Source organism: Barbus barbus (assembly GCF_936440315.1).
Source record: "Barbus barbus genome assembly, chromosome: 33".
Taxonomy (NCBI): Eukaryota; Metazoa; Chordata; class Actinopteri; order Cypriniformes; family Cyprinidae; genus Barbus; species Barbus barbus.
Genome location: NC_136761.1, coordinates 29,086,154 through 29,112,200, shown reverse-complemented (window position 1 = coordinate 29,112,200; position 26,047 = coordinate 29,086,154). Strand labels below are relative to the sequence as shown.

General features: G+C 42.1%; 2 protein-coding genes across 2 annotated transcripts; one reads left to right on the top strand and one right to left on the bottom strand.

Annotated features, from left to right (window-relative positions):
- Positions 1–424: 424 nt before the first annotated feature.
- On the bottom strand, positions 425–10,982 carry LOC306853345 (zinc finger and BTB domain-containing protein 49-like). The gene is made up of 10 exons (XM_079390655.1): positions 10,930–10,982; positions 10,563–10,771; positions 10,320–10,482; positions 8,575–9,036; positions 8,054–8,543; positions 7,894–7,940; positions 7,750–7,823; positions 6,577–6,659; positions 6,347–6,508; positions 425–1,277 (listed from the first exon to the last, which is right to left on the bottom strand). Exons 2-10 carry the CDS (start codon positions 10,712–10,714, stop codon positions 1,033–1,035), a joined length of 1,878 nt encoding a protein of 625 aa, XP_079246781.1. The 5' UTR covers positions 10,715–10,771; positions 10,930–10,982; the 3' UTR covers positions 425–1,032.
- An 851-nt stretch (positions 10,983–11,833) lies between these two features.
- On the top strand, positions 11,834–25,637 carry LOC306853062 (cell growth-regulating nucleolar protein-like). The gene is made up of 13 exons (XM_079390232.1): positions 11,834–12,051; positions 12,135–12,271; positions 13,290–13,401; positions 13,476–13,583; positions 13,664–13,747; positions 19,731–19,915; positions 23,084–23,198; positions 23,273–23,380; positions 23,461–23,544; positions 24,487–24,763; positions 24,844–24,903; positions 25,132–25,217; positions 25,318–25,637. The coding sequence occupies exons 2-13, from the start codon at positions 12,156–12,158 to the stop codon at positions 25,450–25,452; spliced, it is 1,470 nt and encodes a 489-aa protein (XP_079246358.1). The 5' UTR covers positions 11,834–12,051; positions 12,135–12,155; the 3' UTR covers positions 25,453–25,637.
- The last annotated feature ends 410 nt before the right edge of the window (positions 25,638–26,047 follow it).

Below are 26,047 nucleotides of genomic sequence, written 5' to 3'. Positions count from 1 at the left end.
TCTCCCTCTCTCTCACACACTCCCTCTCTCCTCTCTCTCTCACACACTCACACACACACCCTCACGCTCTCTCTCTCTCACACTCCCTCTGTCACACACTCTCTCACACACACGCTCACTCACACTCCCTCTCTCTCTCTCACACACTCTCTCACACACTCACTCACACTCCCTCTCTCTCTCACACACACACACACCCTCACTCTCTCACACACTCCCTCTCTCACACACACACACACACACACCCTCACACACTCCCTCTCTCTCGTCACACACTCTCACACACACTCCCTCTCTCTCTCACACACACTCCCTCTCTCTGTCACACACTCTCTCACACACACACACACACACTCCCTCTCTCTCTCACACACACACACACACACACACACACACACACACACCTCACTCTCTCACACACACCCTCACTCTCTCACACACTCCCTCTCTCTCGTCACACACTCTCTCACACACACACACACACACACCCTCACACACGTCACACACTCTCACACGCACTCCCTCTCTCTCTCTCTCTCTCTCGTCACACACTCTCTCACACACACACACACACACACACCCTCACTCTCTCACACACTCCCTCTGTCACACACACACACACGCTCACTCACACTCCCTCTCTCTCTCACACACACACCCTCACTCTCTCACACACTCCCTCTCTCTCGTCACACACTCTCTCACACACACACACACACCCTCACACACGTCACACACTCTCACACACACTCCCTCTCTCTCTCGTCACACACTCTCTCACACACACACACACACACACACGCTCACTCACACTCCCTCTCTCTCTCACACACACACCCTCACTCTCTCACACACTCCCTCTCTGTCACACACTCTCTCACACACTCACGCTCACTCACACTCTCTCTCTCTCACTCTCTCTCTCACACACACACACACGTGATGGAACACATTTCTAAACAGTGTTTAATGTAGAGTTTGCGGCTGCACAGCGTCCCTGAGAGCAGCACCACAGGTCACATGACAGGAAGTTCAGTGCTCGGTGTCGGTGTGGTTCTGCAGGGTCTTCATGGCTCGTCCCCACAGTGCTCCGCTGCTGAGCTCCTCGCTGCTCCTGCAGGAGTCTGCGTCTGCGCGGCTGCAGTGAGCGCTGCGGTGTCTGCGCAGGACTGCAGTGCGTGAGAAGCTCTTGCCGCAGGTGTCGCAGGTGTAGGGCCGCTCACCTGTGTGAGAGCGCACGTGACGCTGAAGATCACCTGACCCCGCAAAACACTTCCCTGCAAACACACACCAGCGCTTCATCAGACACAGATACCATACTCACACACTCAACTTTAATATTTTATTCAATTACGAGTTCAATGGGTAATGATACACACTTAACTTTATAACTTTTAAATTTCCTACCGTAAATATATCAAAACTTCATTTTTGATTAGTAATATGCATTGCTAAGAACTTCATTTGAACAACTTTAAAGGAGATTTTCTCAATATTTAGATTTTTTTGCTCCCTCAGATTCCAGATTTTCAAATAGTTGTATCTCAGACAAATATTGTCCTATCATAACAAACCATACATCAATGGAGAGATTATTTATTCAGATTTATTATTATATTATTGTAACTTATTAGGTTATATATTTGTTTACACGTGGTTAATATGTTTACTGTAGTGGTAACCATGGAAATCTACATATACTATAACTTCAGTGAAAGCATGGTTCATGTTCATAAGGCACTGCAGTGATGGGCTGTTCATGCATAAAACTAGCTTTTTATTCTGACAGTGTATGATTTATATTAACATTACAGAAAAGAACATGATCAATATGAACTTTTAACGTTCTGTTTAAATAAACGTAACTGCACAAACTATGTAGGCTACAGTTTCATTTAGTTTATTGTGAAATAACGTGTGTTTTCTGTCCTCTGATAAGCGTTGTTCTGGGCTGCTGTTCCCAAACGCTTCAACGCTTTCTTCTGACACTTTAGTGAAACGCAGCTCTGTCTGAACGCTCTGTGATCCACTGATTCTGTCTTACAACGTTTGAGTGTTCAGAGGAGCAGGAACATATCTATTCTGCACAATTCATCCAGTTCAATGCATATTGTACGCATTACATTTTTTTGTTAAATAAACAATCACTGGGAAATAAAACCTTAGTATTGATTTTTTTTCAAATGAGTATCAATACCTCAGCAGTGCTGTAGAAAGGTACATTTTAAATGTAATGCATCATGTTCCACTCTTCAACAATAGCATTAACTGTGAACTGGACTTTGCATTGCTGCAGCACACACAACAATACACATTATTACTGGCTATTACTGTTTCTCTACCTCATACCCTCAGAATCTAGAAAAAATCTGATCGTGATTAAACCAGAAAAACACAAAATAAATGAACAAAAACAATTTTTAAAGCTTGGGCTCCTAAATATTAGATCACTCGCACCCAAAGCAGTTATTGTAAATGAAATGATCACAGATAATAATTTTGATGTACTCTGCCTGACTGAAACCTGGCTGAAACCAAATGAATATTTTGGTCTAAATGAGTCTACTCCAGCAAGCTACTGTTATAAACATGAGCCCCGTCAGACTGGTCGTGGCAACAATATATAGTGATATTCTCAATGTTACTCAGAAAACAGGATACAGGAGGTTTAACTCATTCGAAATACTTCTGCTTAATGTTACACTGTTAGATATGCAAAATAAATCTCTCCTATCTCTTGCTCTGGCTACTGTGTATAGACCGCCAGGGCCATATACAGATTTCCTAAAAGAATTTGCAGATTTCCTCTCAGATCTATTGGTTAATGTTGATAAGGTGCTAATTGTTGGAGATTTTAACACATTCACGTTGATAATACAAATTATGCGTTAGGACTTGCGTTTACTGACCTAATAAACTCTTTTGGAGTCAAGCAAAACGTCACCGGACCCTAGGGGTGTGCGATATGACGATTTTAGATCATGGATGATAAAAAATGTCTCCACGATCTGCTTTTTAAGAAATATGGCAGTACTGCTACAGCACACATTATATCAAATACAGTTCTGGTCTCCGTCTCTATATACTGTACAACACCACATACAGCAGTAGAGTTACTCTGACAGGACACTGCACTTATTCACGATCGCAAAACTACATTATTTGCACACAAGCCTTGCTGGTTAAATGTTTAATTCGCTTGTTCTGAGCGCATACACCTGAAGCACGCGCACTAAAACGCCTGTCTAACAGCGCCTGATTACTCAACTAACTTATCTTTTGTGCTAATACTGTCAAACACACAAGGTTTACATACAGACTCAGTTGGTTATCTCTAAAATGAAAGTAAATAGTTAAGAGAGAAACGGATGCGTGCCTGTATATTAGATGCGTGCAGCTCTTAAAGAGACAGGACACTAAACATGCTGTCGACTGTCATTAAAGGGATAGTTCACCCTAAAATTTAAATGCTATTTTGAAGAATGAGGGTAACCAAACAGTTGCTGGTCTACATTGGCTTTGATAGCAGGAAAGAACAATCCTGTGGAAGTCACTGAGGACCAGCAACTGATTGGTTTTCCACCTTCTTCAAAATAGCATTTATGTTTCGCACAAGAAAGAAACTCAATCAGGTTTAAAACAACTTTTGAGTAAATGATGGTATAAAGTAAAAAAAGTAAAAGTAAAAAGTAAAGTCGTGACGTATTGTCAAGTATGGTGACCCATACTCGAAATTGGTGCTCTGCGTTTAACCCATCCAAGTGCACACACACAGCAGTGAGTAGTGAACAAATCCACACACACACACACACACACACACACCGTGAACACACACCCGGAGCAGTGGGCAGCATTTATGCTGCAGCGCCCGGGGAGCAGTTGGGGGTTCGGTGTCTTGCTCAAGGGCACCTCAGTCGTGGTATTGAGGGTGGAGAGAGCGCTGGACATTCACTCCCCCCACCTACAATCCCTGCCGGCCCGAGACTCAAACCCACAACCTTTGGATCACGAGTCCGACTCTCTAACCATTAGGCCACGACTTCCCTTTTATTATAAAAATAAAACATTATGACAGAATTGACAGACAGATGACTATTTAGTTTTTGGGGGAACTATTCATTTAACGTTAACAAAACAACAAAACACAAAGAGAAAAATCCCTCACTATTCTTGACTGAAAAACTTTAATACAGTTGCTTTAGGAATCAGTTTATCTAGTGTTTTATGTTTATATTTGTTCATTCAATTTCATTGAATGCTCCGCTAAATACACCTATTGTACCTGAAAATAAAGCACTGTTTTATTTGTATATTATGTGTATCTTTGTTCTTATTTTTTAATAAGAAAGATAAAATGATGACAAAGATTTTTATCTTCGCCCACTTTGGCCTAAATATCCGCCATGTCTTTTGTTGTTTTTTGTTACCTTGAAAGGCTTTGTGTTTCTAGTTTGGCTGTAATGCTCAGACAACTTGTAAAACCAAAATAGTAAAACTAACATGACAAAGAATCGTGATAAAATTGTGAATCGTGATATGATATTTTTCCCATATCGCCCACCCCTACCGGGCCCACTCATCGTTTTAATCATACGCTAGATTTAATTATATCGCATGGACTTGATCTTACTGATATAGATATCGTACCTCAAAGTGATGATGTTACTGATCATTTCCTTGTATCGTGCATGCTGCCTATTACTGATATTGGTTATATGGCTCCGCGTTATCGTCCGGGCAGAACTATTGTTCCAGCCACCAAAGACAGATTCACAAATAACCTGCCTGATTTATCTCAACTGTTCTGTGTACCCATAAATACACATGAACTAGACGAAATGACTAGCAACATGGGCACCATCTTCTCTAATACATTAGAAGCTGTTGACCCCCTCAAATTGAAAAAGGTTAGAGAAAAACGTACTGCGCCATGGTACAACAGTTATACCCATTCTCTCAAGAAAGAAACTCGTATTCTTGAGCGCAAATGGAGAAAAACTAACTTGGAAGTTTGTAGAATTGCGTGGAAAAACAGTATGTCCAGCTATAGACAGGCTCTAAAAGCTGCCAGGGTAGAGCATATCCACAAACTCATAGATAATAACCAAAACAATCCAAGGTTATTTAGCACAGTAGCTAGATTAACAAATAAACAGACGCCAACAGAACCGCTTCGCCGTGTTTGGATGCCGATGTAGGTTCGCAAAGCCATGAACATCAATAGCAACGCAACGTCCCCCATTGCTGATAGTTTGTTTAGGCTTGTCCGGGATAGATCGGCGCTGCGCGGACCGGTCAGTGCGAGGCATATCGGGGTGCTGCGGGAGCGACGGGAAAGCAGACGGCTCTTTATGCTTTAGGATCGCTCTCGCGGTGCTTTAGCGTGTTGTGTGCCGATCGATCGATCTGTGTGGCGCTGATGCTTTGTACAGATGCCTGTTGTGCCGCGCTAGTGATCCGAAACATGAAACGTATTCAGTGATGTAACACCTGGCTCTGTATTGGCTCTCTAGCCTGTGGAAAAGCAACCGGTTCTTAAAGCGCTCGCCAGTCGAATTAACTAAGAACCGGCTATAGCACTGGCTCTGAACTAGCACCTGGAACTGCTTTGGTGGAAAAGGGGTATTAAAGAAGAAGTTACAGGTCTGTGAGAGACAGAAATCTTGCTTGTTTGTAGGTGACCAAATACTTATTTTACCGAGGAATTTACCAATAAATTCATTAAAAATCCTACAATGTGATTTACATTTACATTTATTCATTTAGCTGACGCTTTTATCCAAAGCGACTTACAATTGCTATATATGTCAGAGGTCGTTTCCTGGATTCTTTCCCCCCATTCTGTCTCTCATAGTTGAAGTGTACCTATGAGGAAAATTACAGGCCTCTCATCTTTTAAAGTGGGAGAACTTGCACAATTGGTGGCTGACTAAATACTTTTTTGCCCAACTGTATTAAGGTTCTGCAATGTATAAATATATTGTGGAAACTTAATTTGCTGTAGAGCTGCTTTGCAACGATTTGTATTGTTAAAAGCGCTATACAAATAAACTTGAACTACAGTAAGATCATGTTCTCACACAACGCTCTGCACTTACTCCTGATTTCTCTCTACATGGCAACCCCAGAGCTGTCACTCAATACATCAGACACATAGGAACTCATAAGATATTTCCTTAAATTAAAAAGTAATGCGTTACTTTACTAATTACTTCAAAAGAGTAATCTGATTGCGTAACTAGTAAGCATCCCCCAGCACTGGTGATCAGTGTATAGTGCTAGCTCTACAGCAGTGGGGTCAGCGAGAGGTCAGCGAGAGGTCAGCGAGGGGTCAGTGAGGGCTCACCGCAGGTCTGGCAGCTGTAGGGTTTGTCTCCGCTGTGCCGCAGCTTGTGTTTGAACAGCTTCCTCTGCATGTTGAAGGATTTCCCGCACTGCTCGCAGGTGAACTCCTCCTCGGTGCTGTGCGTCTTCTTGTGCTCCTTCAGGTTGCTGAAGTTGCTGAAGCCTGCAGGACAGAAGCAGAGGTCAGCACGTCTCTCTGGGTCTCGGTGTTTGATGGCTGACGGAGCTCACCTCGTCCGCAGATGTCACACAGGTGCGGCCGCGCTCCCGAGTGGACGATGATGTGCCGCTGGACGTCTCCGGACGCTGCGAAACTGAAGCACAGACAGAGTCACTCCCACTGAACACCTCAGCTTTATATCACATGCTCTCTGAAATGGTGTGTTTATATATGCAAATGATACAATTTATAATTAAATATGCACAGAATTGCATTCATTTCCAGAACATAAATCTGATTATTGTATAAAGTCAGGGTCATAATTCTAGTCTGATTTTGTCGTCATATTAGAGTTAAAGGTTTTTCTAGAGGAGATTTTGGATTTCTCTTCTTTTTATCACTCCATAAATCAGAAAATAATGTCAACAGACAGAAAACAAACACATCCACCATGTTTTAGGAGTAAATGTGGTATAAATCAGTGTGAATGAAACTGTTTATAGTGTTTGTAAGAGAAAAAACTCTTTAAAGATTGAACTCTACAGACACAAATAGATCAAGTGTGATAGAATAAACTCTTAAATAGAGCTGCATGATTCTGGATAAACTGAGAATCGTGTTTGTTTTTTAAACAGAGATCCCTGTAAATACTTCACTTGTTTCATTACTGAAGGAATCATCAGTTTTGAACGAATCTCTTGAATGAATGATTCAATGATAAATACATTTTTAACGGTCACTTGTTGCATCTACTGGAGAAACACTGATATCAACAAAAGTTATCTGAAGCACCAGTCTGAAGCGAAAAGTACTTTCTCTGATAATTTGCTGTGTTTTGTTCGCTACCATAGGCATCAGTGTTTATATCTGAACTATAATCTTTTATTCCAGTATTTCTGTGATAATATGAACGATTCTCAGAGACTAGCAGAAATAATACAGTGGTGGAAAAGCCTTTGTTTTCTCATCTACTGCTCTCTCTCTCTCTCTCTGTCAGCGGCAGTGCTAAAACAGATCTGAATGCTATGATGTGATTTTGTCAAAGTTTTAACGGACAGAAAGGAATCGTTGTCATTTAGAAATAAGATCACGTTCGTGTTTGAATCGAGATCGCAATCTTCTAGCGATTAATTGTGCAGCTCTACTCTTAAATGTGGATTTTGTCTTTTCTTTCCACTAGACGTCCCCGTCTGGTTTAGTCAGCGTGTTGGGTCTGACTCCTCTCTAACATGATGAACACTCACCTCTTCCCGCAGAGCTCACAGATGTATGGCTTCTCTCCTGAATGTCTGCGCAGATGCGTCTGCAAGTTTCCCGCCTGCAAACACACGCAGACACATGAACACATGCAGCAGGAACACATCAGGTGTGTGTTTGTGTTTACATACCTGTGAGAATCCTTTCCCACACACATTACACTGGAACGGCTTCTCACCTGCAGAGAGAGACCAGCAGCTGCGTGAGTGTGTGTGTGTGTGTGTGAGAGAGAGTGTAAGTGTGTGTGTGAGAGTGTAAGTGTGTGTGAGTGAGTGTGTGTGTGTGTCTGACCTGTGTGTGAGCGCTTGTGCAGCTCCAGGTTGCTGGGATGTTTGAACGTCTTTCCACAAACCTCACAGCAGTACTTGTTTCCGCTGCTGACCTCTGACCTCTCGACATGACCTCTCAGGCCATCGGGCTCCGCCACAGGCGTCGTCTTCAGCTCGGACACTTCTGCTGGGTCAGAGGTCATGGAGAGGTCAGAGGCGGTGGCATGGGTGGGGCAAGTAGGCGTGGCCCCCTGTGGGTCACAGTGCTCCGCCCCCTCGTCCTCCGCACTGACGTGCGAGCGCAGGTAGTTGAACTTCTTCAGGTAAACGGTTTTCTTTGGCCGCAAGACGCGCAGGTGGGTGGAGTCTGATCCGCACGGGTAGGCAGAGTCAGAGCTGCGCGGGTGGGTGGAGTCAGAGCCACATTGATGGGTGGAGTCTGATCCGCATGGGTGGGTGGAGTCAGAGCTGCGTGGGTGGGCGGAGCCAGAGCCGCACGGGTGGGTGGAGTCTGATCCGCATGGGTGGGTGGAGTCAGAGCTGCGTGGGTGGGAGGAGCCAGAGCCGCGCGGGTGGGTGGAGTCTGATCCGCACGGGTGGGTGGAGTCTGATCCGCATGGGTGGGTGGAGTCTGATCCGCATGGGTGGGTGGAGTCTGATCCGCATGGGGGGGACGGAGCCAGAGCCGCACGGGTGGGTGGAGTCAGAGCTGCGTGGGTGGGCGGAGCCAGAGCCGCACGGGTGGGCGGAGCCTGCCACAGGAACGCTGCTCTGGAGCGGCTCCTCCGGTGGGAAGCTGCAGCTCTGCTTCAGATACTGTCTGGTGTAGAAGTTCCTGAGCTTGTATCCGTGTGGCAGAGGCTTGTGCAGATCCGTGTCTGACGGTAACGATCCTCCGATCACGCAGTCCTGATCGTGAGCCACGTCGGCGGGCAGAGAGAGAGAAGCATCGGTCGACACGCAGGGCTTCAGGAACGCCTGACACATGTTCAGGATGTTCAACACCTGAAACACCGTCAGCATTTACAAATATGATCAAGTCACGTGTATTTCTAGAGCACTGTCAATATAGATTTTAATCAGTTCAATAATACTCACAAAACTCATATGAAACTAATTCAATTACAGCTGCTCTGAATTTTTCCATTTCAATTAAAAGCAGCTCTACAGAATTCAATTGAATTCATAGTTTATTCCATTCAGTTTATTTTTTAATCAATTCAGTTGATTCAATTTGCATCAGAGATTATTTAATTCAGTTCAACATTGATTCAATTCATTTTTTTCAGTTCAATTAAGTTCACCTTTGAGTCAATTGAGTTCAATGTGGATTCACTTCAGTTTGTTGATTCACTTCAGTTCAATATGGATTCAATTCAGTTTAATAATAGTCGCAAAATTAATCAACTATGAAACAAATTCAATTTCAGCTGTAAAGCATTTCTACAGAAGACAATGATTAAATTCAGTTAATTGTTGATTCAACTATAAATGATTCAGTTCAGCTCACTATTGATTCATTCAGCTCATTTTTTAATCAGTTCAGTTTAGGGATGTCAGGAGAACCGATACTGCGGTACCAAGTCAGTACAAACCGTTTTCTCCAGTAGCGCAAGTACTGTAGCTAGCGACTAGCGAGGCTGCAGTTCTTCTGGAACTAGCGGGGGGCAGGTGCATGGAAGTGTTTCAGTCGGGCCTCAAAGGGTAAAGAAGAAGAAAACACCTACAAGCACACAGAAGAACTACACGAGGAAGATGGGGACGATATATAAATATGATTGTGTGAGATTTAACTGAGAGCGCAGCTCAGAAAGCACGAGCGCACACACATAACGTTACTGACAGCTTGTTCATTTGTTGTGTATCCGGCCGTGGATTATCCTTATTAACATTGTTACAATATTACACCCATAGTTGACTAATGCTTGCATTCAGCGTATAGAAGTGTGTGTGTGTGTGTGTGTGTGTGTGTGTGTGTGTGTGTATTATTTTGAAGGCCAAGTGCCTCCAATGTTGTGTTTGTAATGCTAAATAATGGAGTTAATGTTTAAGTATGGTTATTTTTCCCGTGGTATCGAGTACTTTTAGTGGCATCTGTACCGACTACTAGATTTTTGGTATCATGACATCCCCAATTCAGTTCATTTTTTAATCAATTAAGTTCAAAGTTTATTAAATGTAGATCAAAGATGATTCAATTCAGTTCAATACAAGGGTGTCGACTGAACTGTGTGTGAGTGTGACTGTGTGTGTGAGTGTGTGTGTGAGTGTGAGTGTGTGTGTGAGACCTGCAGGCTCTGCCCGATCTCCAGCAGCGCGTGCACGTTGTCCTGGTTGAGCTCCAGGTGTGAGGTGTACATGTAGTCCAGCACCTGCCCGATGCCGCCCACGTCCTGGATGGCCAGGTGGAACACATCGCTCTTCTGCGCCGGAGAGTTCTGGAACAGAGACCTGCGGAGCACAGGTGCGTCCAGGTGAGAGCGGGAGGGAGAGAGCGCGCGCCCTGGACACTGACGTCACGCGGGCCTCACCTGAAGTACGCGCTGAAGGCGGCGAGCACGTTCTTGTGCGCTTTGAAGCAGACGCCCTTCACCACCAGCATACAGTCACACAGCAGGCCCTGGTTGCGCTGCTCCTGCAGCTGCTGCAGCACGTACACGCTGTGGCTGCTCACGCTGTCCATCTGCGCAGACGCATGCGCAGTCACGCTCGGTTAGTTCAGTCGCGTGAGGCTGTTCTCCTGCAGGATAATGTGAGGCTGGTTAGTTTCAGACTGAGCAAATATCATTCATTGCCTCCGTGCATAAACGTTTGTGTCTGAGATATAATTACTATAATAATATAATGAAAGCAACCCGTGTGTTTATATAATGCAGAATGAAGAAAGATTCATCTTACCTTTCAGTCGGATGAACAGGAACTAAGCGCAACACGTCATTTCCTCTCTTCACAATAAAAGTATTTTTTTTAAACGCGTTCGGTCTGATTTTAACGCAGATTATACATTCAGAATTATAAAATACACTTTATTATTGTTAGGTTTTGTTTGGAAAAAAAATCACCTTATACTGTGCTGTCATTCATTATGAGTTGTATTTTTTTTTTTCCATATTCCATTTAGGGTCTTTATTGTTAAACCTAAACTGTTATTAAAAGCAATTTTTGTAAATTGAAATAAAGCGGAAATGAAATAAATTATCCCCCGGTTTCACAGACAAGGCTTAAACCTAGTCCTAGACTAAAATGTAAATCTGAGCTGTTTCGACTGAAAGAAACTTGCACTGACTGATCTTAAAACATGTCAGTGTCTTTGTTTTGTCTTAAGATGCACACCAGTAATGTTTTTTTCTAAGGCATGTTTATAAAAATTACTTAAATGTCCTAATTGAACTATGGCCTAATCCTGGTTTAGGCTAAGCCCTGTCTGTGAAACTGGGCCTATAAATGTTAGGTGAAAAACTTAAACTAAGTGTAGCTGAATCACTAAAATGACTAATTAGAAATAAATAAAAAGCTAAAACTGAAATAAAAATTAAAATTAAATAAACGTGCATAGTACTGTTTAACCCCTCCCCCCCCCCCCCCCCAATTTAATTGAAATTACAAAAGCGCAAAATAAAATTATATACATTAAAATGAAAATATTTTAATTCAAAATATTAATTCAAAATACATATACACTGACTCCATCTCATTTTTATTTAATTTTTTTTTCATATTCATTTTACCCATATACAAACATTTATTTTCCTAAATTTTCCTAAATCCCCGATCTGTTGGTTTTTTTCCTCCATGTGTTGCCGGAACTAGTATTATTTCCTGTTTCCTGTTTCCGTTCAGAGCGGCACCACACGTGTGTTAAGACACTCGCGCGCGTTTCAGTCGCGTGTTTTTACTTTAAACAACGACAAGTAGAGTTAATACCGGAGACTCGCTCACGGGGATCAAGAGGACCGGGTCATCAACACGCGCGTGAAGCAGAGGAGCACAGATCTGCTTTATTAAGGCGCAGGAGCACAGGTAACGCGACGCATGAATCAGGATCTGGGATCTAACATTGCATACAGCACTCGGTGAGACTGAAGGCGTGTGTTTCCTCTCAGGATCAGCTGCTGGTCTTCAGGATGGTGGTCTTCACGTGTAGCTCCTGCGGCGAGGCTCTGAAGAAAGCTGCAGTGGAGAAACATCTGCTGAAGTGCCGCCAGGTTTTGTCCTGCATCGACTGCAGCAAAGACTTCAGGTAGGAGTTTGTCTGGTGTTCAGTGTGTGTGTGTGTGTGTGAGATGATGGTGGTGATGAAGATGAGCATGTGATGGTGAGCGCGCGTGTGATGATGGTGAGCGCGTGTGATGGTGATGGTGAGCGCGTGTGATGATGATGGTGGTGATGGTGATGAAGATGAGCAGATGATGGTGAGCGCGTGTGATGGTGATGGTGAGCGCGTGTGATGGTGATGATGGTGACGATGGTGAGCGTGTGATGGTGACGATGGTGAGCGCGTGTGATGGTGATGGTGACGATGGTGATGGTGACGATGGTGAGCGCGTGTGATGATGATGATGGTGACGATGGTGAGCGTGTGATGGTGACGATGGTGAGCGCGTGTGATGGTGATGGTGACGATGGTGAGCGCGTGTGATGATGATGGTGAGCGCGTGTGATGATGATGGTGACGATGGTGAGCGTGTGATGGTGACGATGGTGAGCGTGTGATGGTGACGATGGTGAGCGTATGATGGTGACGATGGTGAGCGCGTGTGATGGTGATGAGAGTGTGGTGATGTTGAGGATGATGGTGACGATGGTGAGCGCGTGTGATGGTGACGATGGTGAGCGCGTGTGATGGTGATGAGAGTGTGGTGATGTTGAGGATGATGGTGACGATGGTGAGCGTGTGATGGTGACGATGGTGAGCGTGTGATGGTGACGATGGTGAGCGCGTGTGATGGTGATGAGAGTGTGGTGATGTTGAGGATGGTGTGTGATGATGGTGAGCGTGTGATGATGGTGATGGTGAGCGCGTGTGATGGTGACGATGGTGAGTGCGTGTGATGGTGATGAGAGTGTGGTGATGTTGAGGATGGTGTGTGATGAAGGTGAGCGTGTGATGATGGTGATGGTGAGCGTGTGATGATGGTGATGGTGAGTGCGTGTGATGGTGATGAGAGTGTGGTGATGTTGAGGATGGTGTGTGATGGTGGTGATGATGGTGAGTGTGTGTCGCGCTGATGATGAGCGTGTGATGTGTTTGTTCACAGGGGCGACGATTACAAGAACCACAAGTGCATCAGTGAAGACCAGAAGTACGGCGGTAAAGACTTCCAGGCGAAGGCGAACAAGGGTGATGTGAAGCAGCAGCAGTGGATTCAGGTGAGCAGAGCTGAACGTCAGTGAAGGTCTGATGGGTTCGTCTGGTCACTCACGCATCTGTCCTTCTTCTCCAGAGGATCCAGCAGGCCATGGAGCAGCCCGACATCGAGCCCAATGTGTGGAAGATCCTGCAGATGGTCAGTACTCACAGTACCGTGCCGCGCAAGAAAGCCAAGTTTGAGGTGAGAATCTGAGACTGCTGTGATGGAGATTTGTTCAGTCTGATGATCGAGTGCTGAATCATTGGTTTGTTCACATGCAGAACTGGATGAAGAACTGTCTGAAGATCTACACCCCGTGTTTACTGGAGAAGGTCTGGGAGATTTGCTTAACGGCCGCCGACAGCGTAAGTGTTTAACCTCCTTCAGCACCAGTTTACATCCAGATCGCATTTCACACCAACGTCAGCAAAGAAGGCTGATGGTGTAGATGTGTTAATGTTTCTGAAAGAAGTCTCTTCTGCTCATCAAGGCTGCAGTTATTTGATAAAAGTACAGTAAAAACAGTGAAATATTATTACAATGTAAGGTAGGGATGCACGGTATTGGATTTTTGCAGATATCAGATATGCCGATGATTTTCAAATCATTTTGACAATAACAACAATAACACAAGAGATTACAATATTACACACAATGAATAAATCAGTATATATAATAGAGATGTAAATTGGATGGTTCGTCACGATACAATATTGATTCTCATACCCAGCTATACGATATTTGCTGATACCTCACAAAATTCAAGGATACGTTTACAATTCGATTCGATACAGGAGTATATCGATCGATTTATCGATATTGATATCATATTCCTATTTTAAACAACCATCTACATTTTTATTAACTCAATAATATAAGACATGAACATTTATTTGAAATTTTCTCATCCTGTTACCTCAGTTGGGACATTCACAACAAAAAAATAGCCGTACCCTTTTTTTTATTTTTATTTTTTATAATAATAATAAAGAAAATAAACAATTGGAAAAACAATTCTGGCTGCTATGGGCTCAGTGCTAAAAATCTTTTCTACAGATGACCAAATTACAAGCAATAGCAGAAATAAATTCAATAGAACAAAGACTCAAGTTCAATAAACAGTGCTTTTCAGGTACGCCACAAAAATGTAGTAATCAAATGTAAAATAACTGGATAGTCTTCACTGTATAAATTAAATATAGATGAATAATTTCTGATGTTACAAAGGTTTTAATTTAGTCAGGAGCAGGGAGCACGTTTTCTTTGATTGCATTAGATTTATTATTAGTTTACTTTCATGTTAAGAATGAAAGCACAGGTTTAATAAACAGTTGAGAAAGAAAACGTGTATATGTTAAGACATATGCCTAACCGGCTGTGTTGCGCCTTTTGATGTAATTTTGTCTGTATTTATTCATCCATGCACAAAAAAGCGGAAGAGAGCTTTTAGTATTCAATTTAGTATTCGCGCGGTGTAGACGCGGCTGTCTGTGTGCGCTTCACCTTCTCACACGGCGCTCGACTGTTCAGCAAACAATCCCAAGCGTCTTTTATGCTCTCCTTGTGCCTTCGGGCGGTCCTTATATCGAGTCCTGAGACGTGAGTTTGAACGAGAATGCACGTGTTGGGGGTAATGCATAGACTGACATTATGAAAATGTGGACAGTGCCAAAATAAAGGTGCCTATTTATACTACAGATATCGATATTTTACACATGGCATCGTATCGTCAGACATCGTATCGATATAGCGATCCATATTGATGAATCATTACACCCCTAATATATACAATTTAATTTAAGTGTCATGTTTGTTGTTTTTATTTTTTATTTTTCCCATGTAGGCTATAGCTTCTGACCTTTAATCAAAACATACTCGTGATTTTATGGCATCAATTCCCAGCGATTCCCAGTCTCAATTACAACCCGAATTCTGGAAATGTTGGGAGGTTTTTTTTTTTTTTTTTATATATATATATATATATATATATATATATATATATATATATATATATATATATATATAATATATAAAATTTGAATAAAACTAAAAGACTTTCAAATCACATGAGCCAATATTTTAATCACAATAGAACATGGATAACAAATGTTTAAACTGAGAAATTTTACACTTTTATTCACTAAATGAGCTCATTTCAAATTTGATGCCTGCTACAGGTCTCAAAGTTGGCACGGGGGCAACAAAGGGCTGAAAAAACAAGAAGTTTTGAAAAGATTCAGCTGGGAGAACATCTAGCAACTAAGTTAATTGACATCAGGTCTGTAACATGAAAGGGATGTCTTAGAGAGGCGGAGTCTCTCAGAAGTAAAGATGGGCAGAGGTTCTCCAATCTATGAAAGAGTGCGTAAAAAGATTGTGGACTACTTTAAAAACAATGTTCCTCAATGTCAAATTGCAAATGCTTTGCAAATCTCATCATCTCCAGTGCATGACATCATCAAAAGATTCAGAGAAACTGGAGAAATTTCTGTGCGTAAGGGACAAGGCCGAAGACCTTTATTGGATACCCGTGGTCTTCGGGCCCTCAGACGACACTGCATCACTCATTGGCATGATTCTGTCATTGACATTACTGAATGGGCCCAGGAATACTTCCAGAAACTGTCGGTAAACACAATCCGCCGTGTCATCTGCAGATGCATCATGCAAAAAGAAAACCATAAGTAAAAAGTAAGTAAAGTCGTGACGTATTGTCAAGTATGGTGACCCATACTCGAAATTGGTGCTCTGCGTTTAACCCATCCAAGTGCACACACACAGCGAGTAGTGAACAAATGCACACACACACACACACACCGTGAACACACACCCGGAGCAGTGGGCAGCATTTATGCTGCGGCGCCCGGGGAGCAGTTGGGGGTTCGGTGTCTTGCTCAAGGGCACCTCAGTCGTGGTATTGAGGGTGGAGAGAGCGCTGGACATTCACTCCCCCCACCTACAATCCCTGCCGGCCCGAGACTCGAACCCACAACCTTTCGATTACGAGTCCGACTCTCTAACCATTAGGCCACGACTTCGCTGTTGTGTCCTGTGGGCCAAGACTCATTTAAAATTGACTGTTTCAAAGTGGAAAAGTGTTCTATGGTCAGACGAGTCCAAATTTGACATTCTTGTCGGAAATCAAGGCCACCGTGTCCTCCGGGCTAAAGAGGAGGGAGACCGTCCAGCATGTCATCAGCATTCAGTTCAAAAGCAGCATCTCTGATGGTATGGGGTGCATAAGTGCATACGGTATGGGCAGCTTGCATGCTTTGGAAGGCACTATGAATGCTGAAAGGTATACAGTCCCCTCCAAAAGTATTGAAACAGTAAAGACAAAATTGCTCTGTTGGCTGTGGAGTCAAGACATTTGCAAATATGATTAAAAGATGAATATGAGACAAAACTACAGAATGCCACATTTTATTATTAGCTGTTTCAACACATACATGTTTTACCAAATAAAAAGAACAACACTTTTAGAGTTCATCCCACTCATTGATGAGAGCATAAGTATTGGGACAGTTGAACATAAGTCAGATATTAAAGATTAAAAGCTATTATTTAGTTGCAGATCCCTTGAGCACAATCACAGCAGTGAGTCTGTGACCCATAGACATCACCAGACTCTTGCTCTCATCCTTTGAAATACTTTTCCCAGCCTTTAATGCAGACAATCCCAATTGTTGCTTGTTTTGGGGAGTTTCTGTCTTTACTCTCCTCTTCAGCTGCTGAAATTCATGTTCAATCAGATTTAAATCTGGAGATTGACTTGGGCAATCTAAGACTTTCCATTTCTTTGCTCTTATAAATTCCTTGACTGAACTGGCAGGGTGTTTTGGGTCATTGTCCTGATGCAATATGAAGCACTTCCCAATGAATCTGGTGGCATTTTCTTGAATATTGGTAGGCAAGATGGTTTTGCACCCTTCCAAATTCATTCTGCTACTGTCATCATACATTAAGTCATCAGTAAAGTTGAGAGGGCCTGTTCCAGAGACAGCCATGCATGCCCATGCCATGACACCACCTCCACCATGCTTTACAGATGAGGCTGTATGCTTGGGATCATTGCAGGTCCCTTTTTTTCTCCACATTTTTGCTTTCCCATCACTTAGATAAAGGTTCATCTTTGTCTCATCGGTCCATAAACACAGTTCCAAAACTCTTCTGGCTCACCTTTGTGCTTTTCTGCAAACTCTAATCTTGTCTTTCTATGTTTGGTGCTGGTCAGAGGTTTGCATCTTGCTGTGTAGCATCTGTAATTCTGTGTCAAAGTCTCCTGAGGACAGTAGATTGTCAGAGCATCACCCCAGCTTTCTGGAAGTTGTTGCTGATTTTACAGACACGTCTTTTAGGGTTCATTTTCACAGCTTTTATGATTTGTCTGTCATCAGCTACTGTTGTTTTCTCAGCCGAGCAGGTCGTTGTTGGTTGCTGGTGGTTTCCAAACTCTTGATTTCTCCATGTCCTTTGTTTTTGCTAGAGCTCTAACTGACTTCCTCTTTTCTTTTAGCATCCAAATCGCTTGCTTTTCTCTCAAAGTCAGCTCCCTCGTCTTCATCCTGGTTTGTGTCATCATCGAATGCAAGATTCAGAATACAGAAGTAATGGATATAACTGATACGACACATTCCCTGCTTTTAATATCTGAAGAATTAATGCAACAGGACACAGCTGATCACTTAGAAAGACCTGTGAGGCAACTGCTCCAATACTTATGATCACATCAGATAGAGGGATGAACTCTAAAAGTGCTGAACTTCTTAACTGGTAACACATCTATGTTGAAACGGCTAATAATAAAATGTGACATTCTGTAGTTTTGTCTCATATTCACCTTTAATCATATTTGTAAATGTCTTGACTCCACAGCCAACAGAGCAATTTTATCTTTACTGTTTCAATACTTTTGGAGGGCACTGTATAAAGGTTTTAGAGCAACATATGCTCCCCTCCAGACGATGTGTATTTCAGCAGGACAATGCAAAACCACATACTGCAGCTATTATAACAGCATGGCTTCGTAGTAGAAGAGTGCGGGTGCTGAATTGGCCTGCAGTCCAGATCTTTCACCTATAGAGAACATTTGGCGCATCATTAAACTAAAAATACATCAAAGATGACCACGAACTCTTCAGAGGCAAATTCCAACGCCGAAACTCATAACCTTGATGCTCAGACATCTTCAAACTGTTGGGAAGAAGAGGAGATGCAACACCATGGTAAACATGCCCCGGCCCCAACTATTTTGAGACCTGTAGCAGGCATCAAATTTGAAATTGTCTGTGTGTGATCATCTTCACACACAGACGAGTGGACATCATATAGGCTACCTCTGTAAATAAATACAATTTAAATCACGTCTCACACACTGTAATGCACTTTGAATGGAACATATACACTCGTTTCGACCTGGAATCATGGCGGAATATCCTGTGATGTCCACTTCGTAGGGCACTTACGGTCGAATAGAACAAACGTCGTACGTGATTAGAGAAGCATACGAAATATGCAGAGCGGGGGGACACAAGGACTGGGATTGGGAAACGCAGAATTACTGCTTTATTTAATCAGAAACAGTTTAAATATTATTTGTGGATTTATTAGATGTAAGCCAACAGTGCCCCCTACCATATTAAAACTCCTTACTGAGCGGACATTAGGACCCGGGGGAGGCTTCCGCTGCTCCTGCTGCACATACATGCATTCTCAGTTTAAATGCAGCGATCCAAAACCGTGAATCCAATCACCATTCAGGCAAAACTTTGCTTCAAGAATGAGCCACAATGCTGACATGATCTAATCGCTAGCACACCCTGAGCACATGTGAGTTAATGTATTCCTCTTATCGGCATAATTTTTCATATCGGGCCGATGCCGATATTTACATTTAAAGCCATTTTCGCCCGATTCCGATATTGGTCCGATAATATCGTGCGTCCTTAAACTAGCTGTTTTCTATGTGAATATGTGTTAAACTGTAATTGATTGCTGTGATCAAAGCTGAATTTTCAGCATCATTACTCCAGTCTTCAGTGTCACATGATCTTCAGAAATCATAATAATATGCCGATTTACTGCTATATAATATTTCCCTTTTTTTTTTTTTTTAACTGTATCGTTGATCAAATAAATGCAGCCTGGGTGAGCAGAAGAGACTCTAAACTAAATTCTAGAAAAAAAATCTAAATTATTTCAAGCTTTTAACTGGTAGTGTATATATTTATTCACATTTAATTTAATTATATATTTTTTATTATTATTGATTTTCTGCGTATGGTAAGCTTATTAAGATAATGTGTGTGCAGCTGAAGTATTTTCATTAGCTCTTGCTTCATGTTTCAGAATAGGAACCAAACCAACCATCAGACTGCGAGTGAACGTGAGAACCGAAGCGGCCCGAACGACGGCGCTGATAAGAACGAAAACGGTGAGCGTAAAAAAAATAAGAAGAACAAGACAAAGAGAAAGACTTCAGATGAGATTTCAGAGGAGCAGAATGGAGAAAACGCTGACGAGAGCGAGCAAAGGTAGTTGAATTTCGCCAGGTAAACTGGTTTTGTGGGTGGGCGGAGTCTGAGCTGCACGGGTGATGATGGTGAGTGTGTGATGGCGAGTGTGTGTGGTGGTGATGGTGAGTGCGCGTGGTGGTGATGGTTAGCATGTCATAGTGAGTGCGCGTGGTGATGATGGTGAGTGTGTGATGGCGAGTGTGTGTGGTGTAGGGCTGGGTATCGAGTTCGATACTTTTTAGGCACCGACCGAATTGCCTCGATACCACCGAGTATCGAAAAACGTCTTGTCGTTCGGTACCAAGTTTCGATACCTAAGGGGTTAATCTCATCACCGTCAGTGAGCCAATAATCCTGCAGCACTAGGTGTGTTTGACTAGAAGCGGCGCGGTGCTGATAGATCAGTGTTTGACCTCCGCGAGAGCGTTTCGAAAGCGCACGGAGCAGTCTGCTCTCTATATCACGCGGTTTGTTTATTACACACAGACTGAAGCGCGCGTGACGCTCGCGGTGATTTCAGCGTCTGCCGCCTAACTAAATGAGGACAAAAACATGAAAAACATCTCCAGAACTGCTGTGAGAGTCAATTAATGAGCATTTTATCGTTTGATTCGAGTAAAACTAACGTCATATCATATACACACAGAACTGTAAAGGTATTACAGACAACCCGTCAAAATAAAAGTTCGGTTTAAATTGGAAGACACTGCAGCACAGTGTTAATTTAGTTGACGAAGAGGACGACTTAACGAACGACTTAAAAGGTTAACGAACCTTTTTTCTGTGACTAAGACGAGAAGTTGACGAGATAAAACTAATATCTGATGATAAAAACTATGACGAAATTTATGCGCGTCTTCGTTAACAAGACGAGACGGGACTAAAATGTTATTTGAGGACTACCGGACATTCAAAATACATCCTATAGGCTAAATTAACTGTCTTGTCTTTTAAAATGTGCGTCCCTGTCACTGGATCGCAATCAGATGAGGGGCGTTTGTATATCTAGTCTCAGTATGGCAGCCGCAGTGGGCGGATACGCTACCAAAACGCAAACTAGCGATCTGAAACAATGGCCTCAGCACCTGAATGGTTATAGGCATAGGGTGACCAGACATCCCGTTTTTCGCAGGAGTCACAATCGTTGTTGATTAACTTAAAGTTAGTGAAGGCGCGACAGGCGGAATCACTCTGATAGAAGTGCTCCACTTTCTCAGTTCTATACAGCGCGCGATCAGTTCAGTTCTATACAGCGCGCGATCAGTTCTCAGTTCTATACAGCGCGCGATCAGTTCAGTTCTATACAGCGCGCGATCAGTTCAGTTCTCATACAGCGCGCGATCAGTTCAGTTCTATACAGCGCGCGATCAGTTCTCAGCGCTCAAATATACACACAGCAGTCCACATGTATATCGTGTAGAGCATCTCATGTAAATACAGTCGGTTATGGCTTAAGTGAACGTAAACAGGTGAGTGAAATCTGAATGTGTGTCAGTATTACATGCATCCGTCTTAAATGGACAGCATTCCTAATTAAATAGCCTACCTATCTATGCCATTAATATTAACCAACAAAAGATGTTAAATAAATGTAGACTTGTTATATAAACCTACTGTATCTGAAAAATTTGTTAAATTTGTATCTCTACCAAAAGTTTTTCCCAAATTCAATCCTTAATTCAAATTTCTCATAAACTTAATTGATTTGGTAATGACTATTTTTGTTTGAAGACTATAAAATAGCTACCAAAATAAATGTTGGTAACTGCAGTTTGACTAAAAGTAATGACTAAAAGTTGACAAAAATGCAATGACTTTTCGTTGACTAAAACTAGACTAAAACTATTAAAGACTCAAATGACTAAAATGTGACTAAGACTATTAAGCTTTTTTCTCTCAAGATAAAGACTGACTAAATCAAAAAAGCCTGCCAAAATTAACACTGCTGCGGCAGAAATATATTAATATTGTTCAGCGGACAGTACATACTGCTACTACTAGGCTACTATTAAAATTATTAAAACTTTATTATTATTTTTTTTTTAGAAATTATCACACAAGTTATTCCATTTTTTTATTTTAATAGTAAACCCCCTTTGTTTGCCAAAATAAATCAACTTTGATTTTCAATAATTTAAAGAAATTAATGTTTTATGTCTTCATTTGAAAACCAGATACAGAACACAGAATTTCTGAGGAAAAATAAAACCTTTCATTAGGCTATTTTAAGAATACATTTAAATAAACTAAGTTGTTTTTATGCATTCAAATAATTAGACATACTACACCAGAATTTAATAACAATAAAACATATGGTGAAAGAAAATAAAACACCCACTTATGAAAGTGGATGAAGATTTTAAATTTCTTGAAGTCTTTAACAACCTAGAAATGATGATGTGTTTTAAAATGAACATGCACTAATGTAAACGTAGCCTAACAGATGTGTAAACTGAAAACTATTTGAACTTTTTTAAAATTATTTATTTATTGTTGGATATATTTTGTTCCTTTGTGCAGTGGCTCAGGAGATGAGGCTTTGAGTCTGTATAAATATCAACAAGCTGTAAAATAAAACCAAAGTTTTTTTTTCGAAAATGTATTCTTGTTAAAAGTGATTTCATAAAACTGGTATCGAAAAAAGAATCGCTCAGGAACCGGTATTGAACTCAAGGTATCGGTACCGAAAATTTTTGAACGATACCCAGCCCTAGTGTGGTGATGATGGTGAGTGTGTGATGGCGAGTGTGTGTGGTGATGATGGTGAGTGTGTGATGGCGAGTGTGTGTGGTGATGATGGTGAGTGTGTGATGGCGAGTGTGTGTGGTGATGATGGCGAGAGTGTGTGATGGTGAGTGCACGTGGTGGTGATGGTGAGTGCGCGTGGTGATGATGATGAGTGCGCGTAGTGGTGATGGTGAGCATGTAATGGCGAGTGCGTGTGGTGATGATGGCGAGAGTGTGTGATGGCGAGTGCGCGTGGTGGTGATGGTGAGCATGTGATGGTGAGAGTGTGTGATGGTGATGAGAGTGTGGTGATGTTGAGGATGGTGTGTGATGGTGGTGAGGATGGTAACGTGTGTCGTGCTGATGATGAGCGTGTGATGTGTTTGTGGTGATGATGGTGAGCGTGGGTGAGGATGGTGTGTCGCGCTGATGATGAGCGTGTGATGTGTTTGTTTACAGGGGCGACGATTACAAGAACCACAACAAGTGCATCAGTGAAGACCAGAAGTACGGCGGTAAAGACTTCCAGGCGAAGGCGAACAAGGGTGATGTGAAGCAGCAGCAGTGGATTCAGGTGAGCAGAGCTGAACGTCAGTGAAGGTCTGATGGGTTCGTCTGGTCACTCACGCATCTGTCCTTCTTCTCCAGAGGATCCAGCAGGCCATGGAGCAGCCCGACATCGAGCCCAATGTGCGGAAGATCCTGCAGAAGGTCATCGCTCACGATAACGTGCCGCGCAAGAAAGCCAAGTTTGAGGTGAGAATCTGAGACTGCTGTGATGGAGATTTGTTCAGTCTGATGATCGAGTGCTGAATCATTGGTTTGTTCACATGCAGAACTGGATGAAGAACTGTCTGAAGATCGACACCCCGTGTTTTCTGGAGAAGGTCTGGGAGATTTGCTCAACGGCTGCCGACAGCGTAAGTGTTTAACCTCCTTCTGATGGTGTAAATGTCTTTATTTTTCTGAAAGAAGTCTCTCCTGCTCTTCAAGACTGCATTTATTTGATAAAAGTAGAGTAAAAACCGTGAAATAGCATTATAATTTCGAATAGCTATTTTCTATCTGAATGTGTTAACCCCTTAACTGACAAAGATCGGCGACGGCCTCAGATTGTTTCAGTTTCACAGCACGTTAAAACTTCAGACTCTTACTTGATCTGGACAAACTGCATCAGTAGAAAGATTAAAGACTCTAGCTTTGATATTTGACCACTGTTTTGATAAAACATTGTTGCAGTGACAGTAATTTAGTAATTTAAGTCAAGAGTGCAAAATTATAATGTTACATTTATGTTATATTTGGAATAGAAATTTCACCACACATTCATATTCAGTCACGTCTGCAGCGGTTTATTTGTGTTATTGTGTTATTTTGTTACTCATGCTTTGTGAGCATGTAGCTAATGTAGCTTGATGCTAATGTTAGCTCTAATGCAACTGCAGAACAAGTCCAGTTATGATTCATAATAATTCATGTAAGGTCGTAAGTAAATGTTTTGTATTTTTTTAGAAATGTTTGTTGATCAGTAAATCAGTATATTATTATGATTTCTGAAGATCATGTGACACTGAAGACTGGAGTAATGATGCTGGAAATACAGCTGCAGATCACAGAAATACATTACAGTTTAACACATATTCACATAGAAAACAGCTGCTTTACATTGTAATATTTCACAATTTTTACTGTATTTTTTATTTAAATAAATGCAGTCTTGGTGAGCAGAAGAGACTCAAAAACATTTTAAAAAATCATTATTATTATGACATTTTTATTATTTATTTTTCCATGTATAAGCTTATAAAAATAAAGTGTGCAGCTGAAGTATTTTCATTCGCTCTTGTTTCGTGATGTTTCAGAACAGCAACCAAACCAACCATCAGACGGCGAGTGAACACGAGAGCCGAAACGGCCCGAACGACGGCGCTGAGACGAAAGAAAACAAGAGAGATGAGAGGAAAAAAAATAAGAAGAACAAGAGGAAGAGGAAGCATTCAGAGGAGCAGAACGGAGAAAACACAGACGAGAAACAGACGAGAAAAAAGAGGAAACGAGAGGAGAAAGAACAGAACGGACATAACGCAGACGAAAAGAGCAACAAAAAACAGAAGAAAAGAAAGCGGGAGGCGTTTGACGGTAAACGTCGTATTAGTGCCGTACTGACCGTTTGTCCTCATGTGACCTCTTAATCACTTCCTGTGTGTTTGACCAATCAGAGAGTCTGAATCCGGAGGGGGAGGAGCCAGAGAGCCAGGAGTCTGCATCAAACTCTACAGGTATTTCACCACAATAATGATGTTTGATATCAGTCAGAGATGGTTATAATTACTCTGCTGTATTACTCTTAAATTCATAATTTTATTCTGAATGTGTTGTGATTTAATAGCATCATGTGTCATATTTATTCATGGATTCAGTAGTTTGTGCAGGGAATGGTCTCTGTTTGATTGTAATGACTGAAGCATCACTGATTCAGCTCTTCTGAACTCTGCTGGTTTTCTCAGGGAGGTTTTATTGGAAAGGGACGATAAAGGCGGTTCTGAGAGACGCTCCGGAGGACGGACTCGCTGTCAAGAAACTCCGCAAGAAGGTGAGCTGAACCTCAGGACAGACTCTGAGAGAGACGCTGTATCTGAAGTCGTATGAGTTGGGTGTTTTTCAGACGTTTGCTGACTCTGGTGTTTCTGCAGGTTTTAGCGGCGTATTACTCGTTCACTGGAAACTCAAACTTCAGATCGGAAGAGGAGCTTCTGTCTCTGTTCAACAGAAAGATCAACAACCCAAAGTTTAAGATCCTCAAAGACCGAGTCAGACTGGTGAAATGACGGACGCTGTTCATCATCTCTAGCTGTAATAAATGCTCCGAGTGAACTCACGTCTATCTGTGTCTTTAGCGTCTGCAATCATTTGATTCAAATCAGGACTTCAGAGCGTGTATCACAAATATTGTTTCTGATTTATTTTTTATTAAACCGTTCCAAACACCAAACCATTAAAGGGTTCATATGATGCTTTTCTTTAAAGATCATTATTTTGTGTTTAGTGTAGCAGAATATGTTGACATGCTTTAATGTTAAAAAAATAATTTATTGTAGTTCCTCTATGCTCCGCCTCTCAACAAAGCCCCTCCTTCCGACAAGCACAGTCTGCTCTGATTGGCCAGCTGACACAGTGCATTGTGATTGGCTGAACACCAAGAGTGCATGTCGGAAATTTCACGCCCCTTACCATAATCGCAAGCTTCAGCTTTCAAAATAAAAGTTAAGACCGTTAATAATGTCCTTCAGTTTTGCCATCAGTTCAAGCCTGAGAAAGCACTTAACAGCATCAGATTAGAGGATAGAGTGTCAGTAATGTATAATAATAAGATTAAACACTCAATTTTCAGTTAAAGGCATTTCATTATTGAGGTCAGTGATG

Excerpts from the sequence above, each read along its gene's own strand:
- LOC306853345 (XM_079390655.1), bottom strand. The coding sequence starts at position 10,714 with ATGGACAGCGTGAGCAGCCACAGCGTGTACGTGCTGCAGCAGCTGCAG. Across the intron at positions 8,544-8,574 it reads TCTGGCTCCTCCCACCCACG|GACTCCACCCACCCGTGCGG; the intron begins CAGCTCTGACTC and ends CCATGCGGATCA. Across the intron at positions 7,941-8,053 it reads GCACAAGCGCTCACACACAG|GTGAGAAGCCGTTCCAGTGT; the intron begins GTCAGACACACA and ends CTCTCTCTGCAG.
- LOC306853062 (XM_079390232.1), top strand. The coding sequence starts at position 12,156 with ATGGTGGTCTTCACGTGTAGCTCCTGCGGCGAGGCTCTGAAGAAAGCT. Across the intron at positions 13,584-13,663 it reads GCAAGAAAGCCAAGTTTGAG|AACTGGATGAAGAACTGTCT; the intron begins GTGAGAATCTGA and ends GTTCACATGCAG. Across the intron at positions 23,199-23,272 it reads AGCAGCAGCAGTGGATTCAG|AGGATCCAGCAGGCCATGGA; the intron begins GTGAGCAGAGCT and ends CTTCTTCTCCAG.